The 22,149-nt window shown below is 34.8% G+C and overlaps 1 protein-coding gene across 1 annotated transcript in view; it reads right to left on the reverse strand.

The window, feature by feature from the left end:
* eIF2Bepsilon (eukaryotic translation initiation factor 2B subunit epsilon) overlaps positions 1 to 22,149 on the reverse strand; it is a 135,706-nt gene that overhangs the window by 30,219 nt on the left and 83,338 nt on the right. The window contains exons 10-13 of the mRNA XM_090394353.1: positions 17,455 to 17,575; positions 13,349 to 13,558; positions 9,534 to 9,624; positions 2,491 to 2,695 (exon numbers count right to left, since the gene is read on the reverse strand). Of these exons, the coding sequence (XP_090250479.1) occupies positions 2,491 to 2,695; positions 9,534 to 9,624; positions 13,349 to 13,558; positions 17,455 to 17,575 (627 nt within the window). The remainder of the gene's footprint in view (positions 1 to 2,490; positions 2,696 to 9,533; positions 9,625 to 13,348; positions 13,559 to 17,454; positions 17,576 to 22,149) is intronic.

Raw genomic sequence — 22,149 nt, forward strand, 5'->3', positions numbered from 1 at the left:
ACAAACGTTGTTGCACAAAGTACTACCAATCACTCATGAAATAAAGCAATACAATAATTCCTTAACTTTAGGTTTTATAAGCACAGTTGTTCATTCCTCCGGCATTCAATTAATTCTTTAGGCACCATAATTCCAAACACAGCTAACGGTAAACTCCAATTTTAGCCTGTACTATTCTCTAGTAACTTCGTACTTTGCTTCAAGGTTCCGTATGTCTTTGAAAGGTTGGCGTTGGAATTATATCTCAACTCAAGTATTGCTAGTCTATTTAGTAGTCACTCAGCTGTCTTCCGTAGCTATAATTGTTATTCTACAACTTATTAGCTAACCATCGGTTTTAACTTATTTTAACCGCCTCTCGACTAGTAGAATTTATTTAGCTGCTCGAGTGACTTGCTGACTCGCTATTATCGCACTGTGATTCCTGAATGCCCGATTCCCACCTAATGCCAATCCCTCTCTAATAAATCTCTAATGCTCTCTCTTTTCCAGCGTTCCTCGCTTTTTATATCAGTTTTTCCTGCCTAAATTCTTCTCGTGATCTCTTTAACTAATTCCTTTTTAGTAAACTTTCAGCTTTCTCCCCACGTTCTGTTCCAAAAACGTGCTCGTTCACTTACATACGTTTCGAATGACCCAGACATTTCCATGACAACCAAACAAAATATAATAAAATTGAGGTATTGCATAACGCTAAACTTCTACAAATAGGAATAAATAAGTAATACTTACATTTCACTTAATGCGCAGTTAAATTATCAAATACAAACACTTATAATATTAACATAGTAATAAATAAAATAGCTTAATAATATTTAATACAGTCTTTTCATTATTAATACATATATCTTTGATTAATTAATTAAATATTAGACAAAATTAAGGTAGTTATATGAATATTAATTTGTAAAATAAGTTGTTTACATTAAATAATATTTACAAGTCTAGCCTTTGTGATGGAAGATCATGTTGGATTCTGGACCAAATAATAATTACTCTATTCTCTACATAATCATGTTCTCTCCCAGGTTGGCAGGAAAACGACCCAGAGGAAGACCAAGATATAGATGGATTGATACGGTACAATGTGCCTTAGATGATAGAAATATAAGATCTGATAATGATAATATTGGAGTCTTGACAAGTAAAAGACTGATTTGGAGGAAAATTGTAGATTGGAAGTTAGTAATGATGTAAATTTTTCATGTAGTATTATCATATCCTGTACACCCCTTGAGGGTACATGTCAGGAAATTGATGATGATGATGATGACAGATGGTATCAATGGCAATATCATATTAAAAACAAGGATATTAGAAAAGAACTTCACATTGTCAGCATCCAGGAATGCATTAGCAGAGCTAATCTCAGGTGGTATGGTCACTTAAACAGAATGGGAGAAAGATTAGCAAAACAAGTGTTTTCTGCGTTGGCAGCAAAACGACCCAGAGGAAGACCAAGATATAGGCGGATTGTTACGGTACAAAGTACCTTAGACGATAGAAATATAAGATCTGATAATGTTGGTGTCTTGACAAGTAACAGACTGATTTGGAGGAAAATTGTAGATAGGAAGTTAGTAATGATGTAATTTTTTCCATTTAGTACTATCATATCCTGTACACCCCTTGAGGGTACATGGCAGGAATGTGATGATGATGAACATGCAGTTCACATATCCTTAAATTTTGAAACCTCATGTTTCTCTTATGGAAACTTGAAATTCAATGTCTAGTTTTATTTTTTAGAAATTTTTCATGCAATTTTCATATAGTATAGTACTGGAAGTGGAATATTTCCAGATATTGGACTATCTAAAAAGATAAATTATAAATTTAAAATTTTATAAATTATAAACTAAAAAGTATTAATTATAAAACTGAAACAATGAAAAGCAAAGGAATAACTGATTACAGTCAGAGATAAATTTTGATTTATTGGTGTTTTCAAATGTTTTTATCATGAATAATCTCAAAGAATATTTAATATCAATATTCTGAAAATGAGGGTGAGTGATACTACGGTGTAACTACTGAAATAACAAAAAAAAAAAAAAAATGTAAATCTCTCATGCATTTAGCATTATGAGTGAATTAAAGCTAGATAATCTAGTTCTCCCTGCTCTAGAAAACCAAACGTGGTACTTTTTCAAGCCATTTCAAAAATAATAAAAAAATAAAAATAAAATCTTCAGTAAGCAGATTGGGTGCAGCAAAAAAATGTCAACCACCTAAGGACTTTCACAAAACGCATGAGATTTGAATCCACAACCTGCTGGCTGGAGAAAAAAAGTACACTATCTACTTGGTCAGCTAGGTTGAGTTGGCATGGTTGTTTATAATAAATACACAAAAATGATATGATTAGCACCCAAGAAAATCTATAATGAAAATAAAAACAAGAGTATTAGTATTTATAAAAACTGATCTAAAAATCACATTTTAATAAAAAAAAAAAATTTCACTAAAAGTAACTGCTGCTTTTCTTACCTCCAGTGCCATTAAACAGTCCATCTGTGACTCATGACTTTTGATATAGTTTCTTATCAAGGGCAATAGCTGCTTTAAAATGGTTTTTAAATTTGCAAAGTATTCTTGAGGTTGTATTGCCTTTTGTGATTTATGTTGAGGCAATTCCATAATAGCCTTTATCACTAACATGTTCACTTCCTTCATTGTGACATTGTATGCATATCTATAAAGACAAATTATTTTATCTCAAATAAACATTTGAATATCATGTCATGAAATAAGCATTCAGAAATATATTTTTCTAATTTATAAACAAAAGAAAAATTAAAACATAGACATAGTGCTTTCACATGGGGATTGAAACAGAGGTATACAGGGTTGAAGATAAATAGATGGATGGATGGCAATTAAGTGAGCAGGCCTCAATGCCAAACATGATCAAAAGTATAGAATAACATGTATGCCACAGTAAAATAAACTTCTAGTGATGTAACATTATATCATACGTTAGCTTGTATTCAGTCATCAACTTATTAGAAGGTGAAAATGTGATGATAAAACAAAAGTTAAGAAGTAGTCAAATACATCACAAAATACTAATGGAAAAGAATAGGAGAAAGAGCTGAAAAAATTGCATTGTACATTTCTCCTTTCACGCACCATTAGCAAATACTCGCAACTGGTCTTTCGATGCATGTAGAGCTATAGAGTTTATACTAGAACATTAGGTACTGAACTCCCCAACAATAGTGTCCATGAAATGCTTCCATCCAACTAATAAACCAGTGCATGCTGTGACTGGACAGCACACTTCAAAAGCTGTGCAGCTACATCCAAATACAAAGGTGTATTTTAGATATAGTTGCTGTCAGCTGTATCTAAATACACTCTTGTATCATCCAAATACAGGAAAATATTATTTACCAGGATCTATCTTCTATCTGTTATGCATAGTGTTGGTTAGCAATGTTATGGTATGTATTCTTTGTGATAGTCCAGGGAAAATGAACACCAAATGTTATACTTATATTGTAAGTAATTATATTGTCTATGATGAAGTGGTTCTAACCTGAATCTGTTAAATTATCAATATGATGGTGTGCCATATGAACATGAAGGAGTTCGGTACCTAATAATAACTCCACAGCACTGGTTTCCATAAAATGCAAAAAATGCACAAGTCCGACTTATGTGAAGCAGAGCTTCCTGTGATGGGATAGCATACACATTTGGAAAGTTGTGGTAACTCTATTCAAATACAAGGATTATTTGAATACAGTTGCTGTTCAGGAGAATGTTATTTACCAGAATGTATTTTCATCTATTAAGTGTAGTGTAAAATCTCGTTAAAAAAAAAAAAAAAAACATAGTAAATTTTTTCTATGTTGATTTTACATAGGAATTTAAATTTACATAAAATACTTGTAATTAAATTAATGTAATAATTCACTTTGCTGTATTAAATCTGGTAACAAATTGTTGCAATATTTTAAATAAGAGCCACTAGAATTGTAAATTTAGACCTCCCCTTCCTTAGAAAAATCAAGAGTATAAGTCCCAAGACTGCTTTTTTAACTTCTTGTGTCCACCATAGTGTTCATATTTTTCTATTCTTACAGACAACTTCAGCACATACCTCCCTAGCTGAATCAATCAATGTCTTCTTCAGAGTTTATCACTAAGAGACTCCGAGGTTTGATTCCTGTTTTCAATTTGTTTCATTTTTTTTCTTCAATAATGTTTTTTTTCTTCAATTTGCATAGTCGTGTCTACAATTTAGTTGTAAAAGCTGCTCAACTTAAATGTTGGTCGATTGGTAGAGTCTCTGCTACCAATGGCCTGCAAAACGTTAAGCAGGTTTGAGCACGGTTAGTAGTTAGAAGGGGTTCATTCCATGGTGTTGGCACATTCTCCCTCGATGAGCCTTTGGACTCCCTGGAGGTATCACATAATAATAAAACTTTCTTACATCCTTTTATTTTCAATGTGATATTCATTTTTATACTGCTTACTAATAAGTAATGGTCACTTCCAATTTCAAATCCTCTGTACATTCTTGTATCCTGAACAAGCATGAAGATATCACTATCATCAACAATGACGTAGTCACATGAAGGCTTTTCTTATTTCTTGTGTCTTCTTTCTCCATGTGAACTTGTGTGCATCTTTAAGTTGAAACATGGTATCAGTAATGACTAGTCCATGTCCTGAGCATAAGTCTAGTAAATACTTACCATTATTATTAACTTTGCCCTTTTCTCCAAATTTTCCCAAAATGTTCCTATAGTCTGGTGGGATTGATTTTCTACTCTGCTGTTCAGATCTCTAACAAGGACCATTTTTTCCATTTTCTTTATGTCAGTTGCCTAATGACTCAAAAAATTCCTCCACTTCTTCTGTGGAAGAACCTTCTGTGGGACCATAGGCACAAATAAGTTTCACTGTTCATGTCTCCAAAGTTTGTTCAAAATGGAGACATGAACAGTGAAACACATCTCCTTGCAGACATGTATAAAGCTATGCATTAAGGGAAGGGCCACTACCCAGACCGGTTTCGACCTTTATTGAGGTCTCGTCAGTGGGAAGCAGACCCAGAAGTGGTGACACTAAGTCAAAGCAATGGTCAAATAAAGAATATTATAGAATAAAGCTCAATAAAAGTCAAAACCAGTCTGGGTAGTGGCCTTTCCCTTAATGCATAGCTTTATGCATTTCCGCAAGGAGATGTGCTTTGCATTATGGAAGATACTGAGACAAGGTGTGATGACAGCTTGGTCCACCTTTATTATGAGTTGTCTCAGTCCTGAACTACTTCAGGAGCAAACTTTGTTTGCCTACACTTGGGTAAAGGCTTAAACTAAATTTATTATAGTCTAACCAGTGGAAAATAAACTTCCAACCAATTCTTCTGAAAGTTCGATTTCCTTTCCATTAATACTCTTTTACTGATGGTTCCTATCTTCAGTTCTTCTGATGTTGGGGTTTCTATACAGCTTTTATAAATTCAGTTGCAAACTGCATATTCCAAGTATACTACATATGATGTGCACAATATCATATATTACACATTACAGTAAACACCATTATAACAAGCTACAAAAAAGTCCTGAGATTGCTGTATATGATAGCTGTAAGAAGGCTTAGAGCTAACATCATATAACTATCTTCTGGCTAAGATTCATCAGATGCAGAAGTAGCAAATGACAAATCTAGCCAAAACAGATGCACCTTGGAAAGTTTATCATAGATATATGATACAATGAATTTCTCACATCATGCCATCCTTCTGATAAGACACTTTTACATTCCTGGGCAGGTTATACTGATACTGTTGTCATCTTTGAATTGAAGAAGTGAAAATCCACATGTTAATGGCACAGGAGTGTAACAGTTACAAATTGAACTGGTGATATGTTCTAACTTCATATTCTATGAATGAGGCATTTTTCTTTGCAGAAGCCACACTTTGGGAACAACATACAAATGAACATGATTCAAAACCATTAGGTCCTTTGGATATCACAAGAAGCCTCATCCAGTACGAGAGCTTTATCATATCATGATTTTCAGGTGCAAATTTTTCTTGAATGAGCAGTTTTCAGGCAGACAGACTGGAGGAGTAAGTCCCATCTCAAGGCATTCTAAAATACCAGATCTGATTTCAGATTTCTTTTTATTGGTAATGCATACAATACCTCATACAAAATTCAGGGAGAAAGTGGCTGGGCTGTGTTGGCAAATTAGTCACTGCTTGCAATTTTATTATATTGATATTCTTCCAAAACCTGGGAATTAAGTACTGTCCTGATATTTGTTGAACACATGGGATCTGCTGTCGAGATGTCATGATTCAATATCTGGCAGTTTTTTGAAATATATCATTTTTAATTGGTATATTTCTATCAGGTATGTTGTATATTAATATGCAATTAAAATAGAATTTAATACTTCCTATATTTCGTCCTAGTCACTAGGACATCTACGGGGATTACAAAAACTATTAATGTAACATGCACACAAATATTATACAATACTAAGCCAACCACGTGGGTGAAACTAAAGTCCTATCTAGGTGGAGCGCCCTCTAAAGGCAGTAGTAGGTAGCCTGGAATGTAAGGTGGAACCTCTGGTGATAAGTGTTTCCCAAATCTTCGGAAGCTTAATGCAACCGTATTTATTAAGATTTGGTTGGTTTCTGAGAGCTGCTGCTGCTTCTAAGAAAAGTCTCTCTTTCTTGAATTTGCTGTGGTGGAGCATGGTGGTTTTCTTCCATGATACCCTGTGGGTGGTGTCCAAAACATGGTCAGCCAAGCTTGAATGGCCATAGTTGTGACCTGTAAACACAACTATGGCCATTCAGGCTTGGCTGACCATGTTTTGGACACCACCGACAGGGTATCATGGAAGAAGACCACCATGCTCCACCACAGCAAATTCAAGAAAGAGAGACTTTTCTTAAGCTTCCGAAGATTTGGGAAACACTCATCACCAGAGTTCCCACCTTACATTCCAGGCCACCTACTACCGCCCTTAGAGGGCGCTCCACCTAGATAGGACTTTAGTGTCACCCACGTGGTTGGGCTTAGTATTGTATAATATTTGTGTGCATGTTACATTAATTGTTTTTGTAATCCCCGTAGATGTCCTAGTGACTAGGACGAAATATAGGAAGTATTAAATTCTATTTTAATTCTTTTTGAGTGTTGTAAAAAGTCCATTAAGCCTCCAACATGATGTCCTCACAGCACTTAAGCCTCTACACACGAATTGTAAAAAATACACACTGATATATTCAACGACTAATATAGTGTACAATGTAGCAAACATCAAAAAAATAAAATAAAATAAATAGATAAAAAATATATAAACAAATAAAAGATCCATTTATTTTATTTTTTCAGATCAGTGGAAATGAACCAAAAATATAAATGAAGTGCTGCCTATTTAAAAAATAAATTAATTAAATAAACAAAAACATTAAATCCAAAATCAGGAAATGAAAAATTCCTTCTTTTTTCAGTCAAAAACAATATAATTGCAAACAAACAAAATAATTATTTGGTTGTTATTCTTCTAGTGCAGTGTTTCTCAACCTGTGGTCTGCGGAACACAGGTGGTCCATGACGATGAGACAGGTGGTTCACAGGGAGACAAATTAAATAAATAAATATATATTTTTTATTCATCCAAACAAAACAAATTAAAATTGAATAAGTAAGTAAAAATTATTGAAATAAAATGGATACTTAAAAAAAACAGCAAATAACGGCAGGATGTTCATTCGATGAACATTCTGCCGCTACAATAATTTGTAGCGGCAGAATGACGAGTAATAAAAGAGGGGTGAAGTGAACAACAATATGATTTTATTGCTTCCGCCTTCCCTTGCTATTTTGTCAGATTTGAAGTAAACATGTGTTATCCATATTTTGGCCAATTGCTTGTTATTTATTGATTTTTAATATTGATGGTTTTCCTCCTTCAACCAAGGCCCAGTATATCTTCAGAAGTGCTAAGTGATACTTGGACAAAGTGTGTCGTGAGATAACCTCCAGTATTTATATATTTTTTTGGAAACGTTTTTTAATAATGGAAAAGTGGCTTAGAACTAGGACTTTGAAAAGAAAAGCAAATGAAACAGGTGATGCTAACCCTAATTGTGATACACATGTTGTAACAGCGAGTAAATTTAATACTATTAAAGTAGAAGAAACAAGCAGTTCAAAGAAAAAATACAGTACGAAATATAACAGTTTATATTTGGAATTCGGGTTTACTTGGTGTGGAGATGAAAGTGAACAGAAACCTCAATGTGTTTTATGAAGCGTTGTCGAACAAGTGCATGAAACCTACAAAACTCCGACAACATTTAGAAACCAAACATTGTGATGTGAAAAATAAGCCAATTGTATTTTTTCAGTGACACTTAGGGACATTAAATCATGGTAAAGCTATAGTTTTGGCCATGGATTCGATTAATAGCAAGGCACTGGAAGCATCCTCCTATCTCTTAAGTTTGCACATAGCAAAAACAGGGAAACCTCATTCTATAGGGAAAAAATATACTACTTCCAGCTATAAAAGATGTGGCAAAAACTATGTTTGGCAACAAGTTATTACTAAAATATGTTGATTTGATTCCTCTTTCATATGGCACTGTCGGTCGCAGAATTAATGATATGGCAGGTGACACAGAATCTCAGTTAATCAAGAGTTAAGAAGAGCCATTATTATGCATTACAAATAGACGAGACTACTGATGTTACAAATGATGCGCAGTTAATATGCTATGTAAGATATGCGTACGATGATAACATTCATGATAATTTTCTGTTTTGTATAACTTTGTCATCCTGAACAACTGGAGAAGAAATATTTCACACTTTCAATAATTACATAATACACAAAGGGATCCAGTGGGGAAAAATGTAAGGCAGGCAAAGTGGGGCCAAGGAAGTAGCTCTGAACATGAATTGGGTACATAGTTTCATACATAGGAAGCATTAGCCTCCAAAGGAATGCCACCAGAATTTAAAACTGCTATACAATGCTGTAAAGCTACTTAATTTTATTAAGACTCAACCGTTAAATAACAGGTTATTTTCAGTACTCTGCAAAGAAATGGGTAGTGAATATATACAAATTTTGCTTCATTCTGAAATTCGCTGGCATTCCAGGGGCAAAGTACTAACAAGGTTATTTCAATTAAGGCAAGAAGTTTTATTATTTGTAAATGAACGTAATTCTGATTTTGCATCACTCCTTGATGAAACATGGTTATCAACACTATCCTATGTTTCAGACATTATTAGGTAAACTGCCTAATGTTTTTCAATGCATTACTTTCGCCCTTTTTACTGTGAGTTGTTCAGATGATTAACTATATATCTGTTTCAATGGACTCTTTCTTCTAGTGTTGCAATAAAAATATGAATCTGAATGTAAACGTTTAAAAGATCTGTGCAATTGATTAAAATTTTCACAACTGAACAAATGCTATATTTTTTTATAAATAACAGCATAAGATACAATCAAAACTTGTATCTGCATTTGTAACTTACTTTGAAGAATTGATTTCCAAAATTAGATTTTCACATTTAACTTTTTCTTCTATGCCTCTTAATAAACTGTCCAACACTTCACTATGAAATACTGCAATACAGAACAAGTTTTAAATATAATAAGAACAAGCTAAGCATGAACAGCATTCACATAATAACATAATAATCGTAATTAGTACAATTAATTACCAGCAACATTTTAAAAAATGTATGGTATTTAGCAGATATTTATTCAAAAAAAGTTTTTTGAACAGTTTCACTGGTAATTAATTTATTTGTAATGAGTAATTTCAAATTGTTATTCAATATATAATAATGTTATTACCACTGAGTTAGCCAAGAGGAATGGATATACCATGATACTTTTGGATTTTGCTAAGGCTTTTGACAGAATACAGCATGAAAGACTATTCCATACATTGGAATAGTCTTTCATGAATATGAGATAGGACGATAAACTATTGCCATGAATAAGAGGATGGCTGACTTAGAGACATCAAAAAGTGGTATATGGGGAGTGTGAATCTGCAAGATTCAAAGTATTCAATTATTGTTATTCAATCTGTATATATTAATGACATTGGAAGGATTTGACACGTGACACATAGCTATTTATCGATAATGCAAAGATAAATAGGGTAATCAAGAGTGCTGCTGATAGCAATACTTGCAGAATGATTTGGATAGGCTGGAATTATGAGCATGTGAAACTGGCTGTCATTTCAATGTTAATAAATGTAAAGTCATGCACTTTGGTGTGATTAGATATCCAAATGTCATATTACATTGGTGGGATTATGCTTAAAGAAACTGATGAGGCTAGGGATCTTGGAGTTTTAGCAGACAGAAAGTTGAAGTCCGAGGATCATATAGCAAAAATTGTAAATACAACTCCGAGAATAATGGCAATACTAAAACAAACCGTGACGTAAAGATAAGGAAGTGATTTTGCCTCTTTACAAGGCCTTCATAAGACCTCACTTGGATTAGTCTGGTCTCCTGGTTTTGGTGGTGATTCTGATACAGTGGAGAAAGTGCAAAAGAGAGTGTCAAAATGATATCAGTATTGTGGAATACAGATTATGAAAACAGATTGAGAATTTGCAGGCTGCAGCCACTAGGAAACAGGAGAAAGAGGGATGATATGATTGAGACAAACTTCTGAAAGGGTTATACAGAATTTCGTAGTTTGAAATTTTCATTTTATGAAGGATTGACAAAGGATGCGAGGGCATCCACGGAAGTTGAGAATGAATGCAAGAAGAGGATTAGGGCTAGATTTTTCTCTCATAGAGTAGTGTCTGATTGGAATGGATTGCCGTTGGATGTTGTGTGTGCAAGTAGCATGAATGAATGAATTCAAGAACAGGTATGACATCTCATGCGAATAGCATGGCCTCCCTCGATGAGTTCATGACTCCCTGGAGGGCTCTCTTAATAATAATCAATTACTTAAAGTAAACAGAAAAATAAAAATAATGTATAATGGAAATGTTCTAGAAAGAATGCAAACAGAAATAAAACAGACTCAAATAGTGAGCTTATATAAATTTCTAGGATAAATCATTACAAGTGACCATAAACAATGCATGCTCCCAGCAATGTTGTATGGTAGTGAAACTTGGAGTCATACTAAAAGACAGATGGAGTGACTGAAGACAACATAGTGAAACATGGAAAGAGCCATTCTGGGAATAAGGTAGTTAGATAAAAAAAAAAAAAAGAATAATAAGTGGATATGAAAACCAATAAAGGGAATGGATAATGCAACAAAGGGAATGCATAATGCAATGAATGGATAATAAAAGGGAATAAATGGTGCTGGGCATGAGCTGTGATGAGAATGTCTGACAACAGATGGATAAAGAGATAACAGAATGGATGCCAACTGGACTTATAAGAGACCAGCCAGGCTAGCATATAAGATTGGATGATGAGATAAAAAGAGATATTATGTGCATTTATAGCAGATGCACAAGATTGGCTAAAATGGAAGAAACATGTAGAAACATTTGCCCACCTGTGGTCTGAAGAAAGCTGTTGTTGATATATATATATATATATATAATTTTTTTTTCATATTAACTGACACAGCAGGTTGTCAGAACTAATCATTCTATATTAGTGATAGTAATATCTTTTTTAACTTCTTAACTCTGATGATGGCATCAACATGGATGACAAAATATTGAATGAAATATAATCAATAAATTATATTCATAAAACATAATATGTAATCATCAGACATTCACAACAATGGAAAGATGATTATACCAAGGGAACATGTAGTTTTAACTTTATATCTATATATTTTAGTATAATTTTCAAAGTTTATATCGGTATAATTTGCTTTATAATTTTCTGTGTTTTCTTTTGATAATGGCAACTGGCAGGTAGAATTCTAAAATTAGATACAGATATCTGGAATATCAAATTGTAGTAAATAAAACTTGTGGTAAAAAACAAGGAAGCATTTACAGTTTTAAATATCACACTTCAGTTGTGTAAATCTGTGCCATACTATACAAATCTGTAGTTATTACTAACTGAATCAACAGTACTAGTAATAAGAATGCCTTCATGAAATCTTAATGAAACAGAAATTTAGTGCATATAACATATACCATGTTGAAATAATTACTGGGATACTCCATTTTAGAATGAACCATACTAATTGCATTTCTATCATTTGACTTGGCATATATTGTTATATAAAGCAAACAGATATATCTGCAGAGTTGGCTGTACATCTGTATAAATACTGATCATGACAAATGGATGTGGGAGGGGGCATGGACTTCAAAACAGGTATTTATTCACAGGATACTATATCAGCAGCTCATTCATAACACTGTCAAAGACTGCATCACCTGAACAGAAATATGATTCTGTTAATTCGATCAAACGAGTACTTAGGCAGAGTGGTAAGAAGATCTCTGCATAGTCTAAGGTGGAAATAATTTACCAGGAGTTCAAGTCAGTAGTGAAACATCATGTAAAGAGTTGTGCATCTTAGTTTCTGTGGAAGGATAACTACACACAAGCCAAACAACAGCCATCAAAATTATAGACTGCTTTAGTGTAAAAAAAAACATTGGGATTGGTCCCAGAGCATTGTAAGTTTGTGATTTGGAATAACATTTTGTGAAAATACAATAAAACCCTTTAAAATTAAATGTGAGTGTAGCTCAGAGACAACAATACATGAACTGGCAGTCATATTGAAGGAAGAACAGTCCGAATTGTCTCAGTCATACTATCACAAACTGAGTATGCATAAAAGTATGACTACTTTTACCTAATTGGATGGTAAGTGCTACTATATGGATGATGCCTGGAGAATGTCTTATACTTTGAGTGCATCATCCCAATTTTAGGGGTAAAGGTCTCAAAGTGTTTTTATTGATATGGAATTGGACATCTGGTTATAGCATATAAGGATGAACCCCAACAGATAAGCAACACTTATGCAAAATACAACACTTCCTTCACTGTGAAAGTCTTAAAGAATATCTCCACATTTCTTTCAGAACAAAAATGTGCCATCTCAAACTGCAGCTACTATTACAACATTGTTGAAAGAAAACTGGAAAACACAATAAAACCCTTTAAAATTAAATGAAAATCTGAATGTAGCTCAGAGTAGTGCATTTGGCAACAATACATGAACTGGCAGTCATATCGAAGGAAGAACAGTCCAAAATGTCTCACTCATACTATCACAAACTGAGGGAGATTATGCATAAAAGTATAACCAGAGCTAAAGAAAGAAATCTTACATTACATCACAGACTTACTTTTCTTACATTACTTACATTTTATATCATCAGCTGGAGGAGACATCCTGTCTTCAAGTTCTTCACTTGCCAAAGAACCAATACTGCTTATCTCATCTTCCTCTTCTTCAGTTACTACTGCACGTCCCCAGATATCTGGAGGAATATCATCATCTTCAGCATCACTTGCAGACCGAACATTACACAAGTAACCATGGCCTTCAGCACCAATCAACTGATTATCACAGACTAAGAAAAATAAATAAGTTTTTAATCAAAGATTCATAATTATTTCAACATAATTATTTAATTTTTTTTGTCTTGATAAAGTGCAGTTGGCAGAAATATAACATCAGTACTTATTTTAAATAAAGTCTTAAAATGCACCACATGATGTTTTCTAGGCATTTTTTAGATTTGTAAATTTGTTTATTCAAAAATTATTATGATTACCATATATATTTTGTAGATGTCTGAACAGTTAGCCCTAATTTCTCCTTTTATCTTTCTCTGATACTAAATTTCTTTCCTTGTGACATAACATAAGGACAAAGTTTCTGTTTCTGGGATACTTATATATTACAAAATTATCAAGAATATCAAGCAGTAGAAGTTGGTGAACCACAGAGATTGCTGATATTTGAAAAAAAAATACAGGCCAGATTCAATGTAAGAAATACACTTCTTAGAAAGAAGTCAGTGGACACCCCCCCACCACTACCAATAAGCTAGGAGCATCGTGCCATGTAACGAGTCATGTGTTTCTAGCTGTATAAATTGGAAGAACATGATGCTCCCAAGTCAGTGCAGCTATGTCCAGGTGAAATAGCTGCAAGAAGGAAACTGATGGAGTTTGAAAGAGGCGTTGTCATGGAATGCCATATTGTAGGCAACCTGTTTGACACATCTGACATACTGGGCCATCCCAGGTCAACAATAAGTGATATCATATAGAGAGGAAGTGTATACATTCCATTAAGCCTCCAACATGATGTCCGCATAAGCACTTAAGCTTCAACACATGGAGAGGAAGTGCAAGGAGTCAACTGCAAGTGCTACCTGCAGTGGACACTCACCACACTCACCAAACGTGACCACAAGGTGCTAAAGTCAGTGCAGCTGTGTCCAGGTGAAATAGCTGCAAGAAGGAAACTGATGGAGTTTGAAAGAGGCGTTGTCATGGAATGCCATATTGTAGGCAACCTGTTTGACACATTTGACGTACTGGGCCATCCCAGGTCAACAATCAGTGATATCATATAGAGAGGAAGTGTATACATTCCATTAAGCCTCCAACATGATGTCTGCATAAGCACTTAAGCCTCAACACATGGAGAGGAAGTGCAAGGAGTCAACTACAAGTGCTACCTGCAGTGTACACTTACCACACTCACTAAACGTGACCACAAGGTGCTATGAAGGATAATATGTAAAAACTGCCATTTGTCAGAAGATACATTGAATGGAAGGTGAATCTGCACAAAAATGTTCAAACGGAGGCTAACAACATGGTTTCCATGGTAGGTCTGCAACGTGCAAGCCCATATTAACCAAATGAACATGCAGTATTGTCTTTATTGGTGCAAGGAGAGTGTACAATGGGAAGAGGAAGCTTGGAAAGGTGTGTTATTGGGCGATGAATCATGCTGCACCTTCTACCAAGCAGACTGATAGGTGTGATGGATGCTCAGTGAACATCTCTTATTAGAGTATGTAACCCCCGACTATGAAATTTGAGGTAGCAATGGTATGGTCCTGTCTTTCCTGGTATGGCTTCGGACCTGTTTATGGTGCCACAAACACTGAACTTAGATATCTGAATATTCTGGACAATGTCATGCTTCTTACTTTATGGCATTTTTATGGAACTGATCATCGTCTCTTTCAGTAAGACAATATACCATGTCACAAGAGATGTGATTATACCATGCTGATTTAACTACATGGGTCATATATATGAACAATCACCACATGTGATTGGCCCCCACAGAGCCCTGATCTCAACGCTATTTAACATCTGTGGGATGAACTGGAGGGTTGGGTGAGGTCAAGGAACACTCCAGAACAGTCCAGGATCTCATTACATGCCTCCAGGAAGAAAAGTCTAAAATTCCCATCGACCACTATCATATGCTTGTGGAAAGTATGCCCTGTAGGATTTCTGTAGTCATCACAGCAAAAGAAGGTCCTACATCTTATTAAGGTGGGTACCATGCTGTTGTTCCTCACACTATGGTGTCCATTGACTTCTTTCTGACAAGTAGCACAAATTATTTAATTCTGCAGCTGCCTTCATGTAGGATTATTTTATGCACAGCTAAAGAAGGAATATATAAAATCATTATAAGATGAGTGATAATACATGCGGCAGTGCAATGGGAGCACTCAAATAGATGAAACGATGAATTTGGAACAATGCTTAGAAACAATAACAGAAGAAAATTTATAGCTCTTAGTTATAACAGACAACAAATTGTAAGTTGTAAATATTTTATTAGCTTAGTCCAGTTTCTTTTTGATAGCACCTTGTGCATATGTGTGCGCACACACGCACACACACACACACACACACTATTTACAGAGTTAGAAAGTTAATTATACTTGGCAAGAAATTATATTCTTGTTTTCATTCTTATTTTACTTAAATAGGTGTGAATAACGTATTTCACACAAGTTTATGTGTGAAATACATTCACAACTAGGTCACTTGTATACAGAGAATAGCTGATGGACATCAACTTGATCTTTGTATCCCGGAGATTAACAGATCAATCAGGACTATAGATGCTAAAGAATGGCAAAAAAATTTCATATTTTCACTGAAGAAGCTTTTTAAACAAGGACTAAACAAGAATATAATTATGAGGATGGTCTGAAAAGTTTTTGGCCTCAACCATAGATGGCCACACTATTCGGCAGGATTTTTTTTTTTTCTAAGTTGATATATCTATCATAAGCATCCATGTGAAACTGCAAGTCATTCTATCAAGTAGCTTGTTTTATACAGCTGTCTGAAGCAAAAGTGTTTTCTTTATACCTTGAAATGAATAAAATTGAGTATTGTGTGGTTATAAAATTCTTTGTAAAAGAAGGTTTAATGGCAAAAGAATTTCGTTTGAAGTTCGCAAAAGTTTAAACAATTAAGAAATGGGCTGCTGAGTTTAAACATGGCAGACCAGCCTTGAAGATGATCCACGTGAAGGATGTACAAAAGGTGTAACAACACCAGAAATCATTGATCAAGTGCATGATATGGTATTGGATGACTGGAGAGGTAAAGTGAGTGCAACTGCTGAGACTATTGGCATTTCAAAAGAATGTGTAGGATATATTTTACGTGAAGAATTGCAAATGAAAAAGCTTTGTGCAAGATGGGTGTTGTGCTTGCTCACAAAAGTTCAAAAACGCACTTGCATGAAAATCTCTTAACAGTGCTTGGAGTGTTTTAACAAGAATAAAACTAATTTTATGCATTGATTTATTACTATGGATGAGACTGGGATTCACCATTACACACCAGAATCCAAACAGTGGACAGAAGCCGGTTAAATCAGCAGGAAAGGTCATGGCACCGGTGTTTTGGGATGCTAAAGGCATTTTGTTTATTAATTATCTTGAAAAGGGTAAAACAATAATCAGAGAATATTATTCCGATCTTTTAACCAGACTAGACAAAAAAATTCGTGAGTAAAGACCTGGTTTGAAGAAGAAAAAAATCATCTTTCATCAGGACAATGCACCTGCCCACAAAGGTGTTTTGGCAATGTAAAAAAATAAGGGATCTGCACTATGAATTGTTGGAACATCCACCTTATTCCCCAGATTTATTTCCCTCTGACTTCTATCTCTTCCCAAAACTAAAATTCTTCCTCACTGGTCAGCGTTTTTCTTCAAATCAAGAGGTGATTGCAGCTGTAGAGGGGTATTTTGCAGATCTTACTGAGAACCACTACAGGGACAGGATAATGGCACTTGAGCATTGCTGGAATAAATGTACTAGTATTAAGGGAGGTTATGTTGAAAAATAAAAATAATTTTGAAATTATAAATTCATTTTTTCATTGTTAGGCCGAGAACCTTTCAGATCACCCTCGTATTTGACCAATTTTTTTCACTGCAGTTTTAAATATGCAAACTTTCAGTACCTGCTGGTTCCTTATTTTCAGTTATATCATCTTCAAATCCATCATCATCTTCATCCTCAGTGGGTAGGTCAGCTTGCAACTTGGTGTATTCTTGAAGTGTAACATATGGACCAACTATCACCTGTAATTAAATCTATATTTATGTGATGTATTTAAAAATGTCACAAAAATATTCTTATAAGATAAACAGATTTTATTATATTTTAGCTATAAAAACATTTTTATATTTTTATTACATTTTTATAAATCTAATAAAAACTACATTAAAAGTTAAGGTAAAGCGAAGAACATTATTCAGTCCTTTCCTGCCAATTGCTTTTCTGTCCTGGTAAACAGCTAGAAATGGTCTGTTTCTACAAAATGAAGTATTATAATAATTTCCAGAGCTTGACAAATACACTTGTTCAGTTGCTCATGGCAAGCAGATTTTGTCAGCCAGTGAGTAGCTGCAGATTGGATAAAACAGAATATTTTTGAATTAATAAAAAATGATTTCTTGAACAAAATATTTTTAACTTTAAGAAAACACAGATGCAGGCATTTTATCGATACTGCATTAAGAAGAAAGTTAATAGCTACAGCAATATATCTATGTTTAATATTGTTAAACATCAAAATGGTTGTCATTATTTACTACAATGTAAATAAGAAACTTTTTACAGAGCAGTTGATTATCTGGTTTTGTTTTTGCCTTGCACTCATACAATGTGTGTAACAATAAATACAATTATTTCTAATTTGTAGACAGGTGCACCTGAAAATTATTTTACTTCTCTTTAAATGCTTGTAATAACAGCTATACAAGATGTTGAGAATGATTTAATATCATATTTGAAAATTTCAAAAAGTGGCAAAAGGGTCAACATGGTTGTTTTACTAGAGGAAACACTATTGCTGAAACAAACAAACAAAAAGCTGTAGTCAGATGAAATCTGAAGTGAGATCCATTCCAGATAAGTGATGCATGACTATTAACTACTGTAAATATATACATCCATAATTACATGGATGTGAAGTGTCCATTGAAGTTAATATAACTACTGGATATATATTATACAAAAAATTATATGGATACAAAGCATATATTATTGATATATTTGATCCATGTGACTGGCTGGGTGGTTAGAGGCATCAATTTAGATATATCACTATCAGCACAGTCTGGCAACCTTTTCTATTTCCTCCATCTTATTTCTGGTATGATACCCTTTAAGGAACATGCTAAACATATTTACAGGATTAAAAATACACATGCTGATGTTTAATGAAGAAAAAACACATCTAAAAGTAATATCAACTACATTTATTTAGCTAATTAGATTATAAGCCAAATTTTGCCTTGTCACCAAAGCTTCATAGCGACAAAGAAAACTAAGCACACACATGCAGGTGCACTAGGCAAACATGGACTGATTTCAAAAGACTGGCTCTTACAGTCCTAGGTGCAGTGGTGGAATCTTGTTGAAGGTCTCACAAATTTCTAGCAGTGTGATGCAGCCAAATTTATTTGGGTTTATAGTGCTGTGGCAGATTCAAGAATAGTCTCTCTGATTTGTATCTGTTTCTGCATAAGAGGAAGGATTCCCTCTCCCCCTTAAGATCCAGTGATCTGTATGTACAGTATGGTCTACCGACGTGGAACAGCTGTAGTGCAGATGATGGACATATTTTCTATGTTTCCTCTAAGCAGATGTTAGCTGTTCTTCCAGTGTTTGTCCTGAGCATTTAAGCTTGCAAGAGCAAGTGAAATTGCAAATGCCAGGATGATCAAGATAGTGAAGTAGATCTTTAGTGGGTGAGGGGGATAGCTAATTTTTGGTATGGTCTGAAGGAGGTCTGTATGTTACACTTTTCAAGAATGCATATAATTTTTTCTGAGGTGTCTCAGATGTAGAGGATAGTAATGAATTTTTTTCTTTTTTGGGGAGGGGGGGGGAGGTGAGGGTTGGAGCACGTGCAGAGGTTTTTGTTAACCTTGTGAAGGGGAAAGCCACTGGCTAAAAATGCGTTACAAATGTGATTGAATTAGGTGAAGAGGCTAGCATGATCCAAGCAGATGATTCTACCTCTATTAGCTAAGATCTTGATAACACCACACTGTTGGGATGGATGGTGGCATGAAAATTGATGGATGCACCTTCCAGTGTGGGTAGGTTTTCTGTAGACAGAAAAGGATAAGGATTCATTTGGAAGGCAGGTGACTAGAGTGTCAAAGAACAGTATAACTGTTTTCCTTTTCAATGGTGAAATGGATCCTTGAATACTAGCTGTTGAGGTGTATTAAAACATTTCTAACATATTTCTGCCATTTAACCAAATGGAGAAAAGTCATCACTGTAGCATAGCCATATTGTGAGTTTGAGACAGGTAATATTTAGGTCTGTGTTCTCAAAATGTTACATGAAAAGACTGGCAGTGGAAGGGAGAAGGGAGAAATAATGGATTCCAGGACTGTGCATTAATCTGCTTGTAGGGTTTCCTTGCCATATAAAATAGCCAGAATGTAAAATGAAAGTGAATAAGGTAGGCATGTTGGTGGGATAGTACATATGTGATTTTTGAAGTCTCTTTTAAGGGGACTTCCCTATTCATTATTGAATAAGGAAGTTATATGAAAATTGGCCATGATATTAGTATCCCTGAGAATCATACCTGACAAACAAGATTTAATGTGCACATAGTTTTTAACATGAAGAGAAGTGTTGCCTATAATGAGAGAGAGAGAGCTTGAGCTAAGTGTTTAGCCACTTAGGTCGTTATTTCCACAATATCCTGATGGCACAGTGGTAACAGCACCTAAAGATAAGGACCTCTAGGCATCAGTCTTTTCCTCCTACTCTTGTGTAGACAACCAATAAAATCTCCCACTATACCACAATGAAATGCTGACAGAATGCCTGCTCTGATCTTTCAACAGAAGACCATCAGAAAAATACAAATACACAAATGGTCTACTAGTAAGTCCCCTGGACTAAATGGCATCCCTATAATGTATTAAAACTTGTGCTCCAGAATTAACACCTGCCCTGTATCATATATGGAATACAGGGCAGGTGTTATATTCACCCAGCATCTACCCAATGGAATAAAAGTAAGCCTTTATACAGCAGGTTCTTAAAAAGATATGCTAGCCATCAAGCTACTATTTCCCTCATTGTCTTGATGCTTTCAAAATAATGGAAAACATCTTTAACAGTCAACTTTTTCACTAGGAAGAGGTGCACCAATTAATCAGTCATCACTAATATGGATTCTGCCACTCTCATTCCATAGCACATCTTCTAGCTAACCTTATACATCTTTGAATACATGTCATGCAAAAATTTTGGAGAAACTCTTGTGGTTGTTTGATATTTCCCAGGCATATGATTTAGTTTGGCCATGAAGGACTTTTTACCAAGTTACCATTTTATGGTCTTCCTCCTATATCATGTGACTATTGCTAGCTTCTTCTCTGATCATTTAATGTAAGTCATGGTAGATGGTTTCCTCTAATCAGATTTCTCTATCGTGCTTGTATCCCAGGGATCTGTGCTTTCATCCACACTCAAGCTTCAAGATCTTCCACAACCTTAACAACGATCTCCTCACCATTCTCATGTGGAGGGAAGTTAATCTAGTGAATTTCAATGCTATCAAAAGTCTTATCTTATTACCTGGAAGTAAGATTGTATTTCATTCCATCTTACTTTAGATAATGTTCCAATTTCCAGTCAAGATCAGTTTTCTTTTTTTGGGCTAACTTTCATATTTAGCCTATGCTGTCACAAGCATATCATATCCATAGCCTCCAAAAAAAATTGGTATTCTTTTTCACTCACAGCACTAATTCTTTACTGCACAACTCCTACCACATTATCAATACCAAATCTGTCTGATCTTTGAATACTGTTCTCACACTTGGAGTGGAGCTGAAAATCTTCCTTAGAATACTTGATTATATCCCGATGAGTGCAATCCACTTAACAGCAGAGCACAATTTCTCTCACAGACTACCTTCAATTATGCACTGTTTCTGGTTTGACTTTTTTTTTATAAGTATTTTCAGAGGCATTACTCTACTGAACACTGGCCACAACAGTTCATCCACTTTCCTCTAATCATGCAAATATACAGGGTGTTCGGGATAAATTTGACAGTTTCGTAAGGAAAAAGAAAATCTTTGTATCTATTAAATTTAATGAATATTGACAAAAAAACATTACAGGCAGAGTTAATTACAATACTGTCAACAAGATTTACTCAAAATAACCACCATTAGCATCGATCACAGCTTCAATTCTGCTTCGGAACCTCGAACAAGCTGATGCTACAGTCTCCCTGGGAAGGGCCGCAAAAACTGTTTTAATTTTATCCATTAACTGGGCTTTTGTATTACTGGAAGTGCGATTGGTGTCTTTTTCAACTGCGCCCCATACAAAATAATCCATGGGGTTAAGGTATGGGGAGTTTGGAGGCCAAACATTTGGACTGGTGAAGTCGTAGAAATTTTCAGACAACCATTTTTGACTTTTCCCAGAGGTGTGCAAGGGGCCGAATCCTGCTGCCATACATACGGCCTACCATTGGCTACCCTTGTTATCCAGGGCTTGACTACAGTTAGCAACTCCACGAACAAAGCCCGAATTCCAATGACAGGGTTCTTCAACACCTGTTCCTGCAGATTTGCGAGGAATTCTGCTGTACGAATGCAAT

The sequence above is a fragment of the Typopeltis vanoorti genome, chromosome 6 (assembly GCF_054136105.1).
Source record: "Typopeltis vanoorti isolate ZY-2024b chromosome 6, IOZ_Tvanoo_1.0, whole genome shotgun sequence".
Taxonomy (NCBI): Eukaryota; Metazoa; Arthropoda; class Arachnida; order Uropygi; family Thelyphonidae; genus Typopeltis; species Typopeltis vanoorti.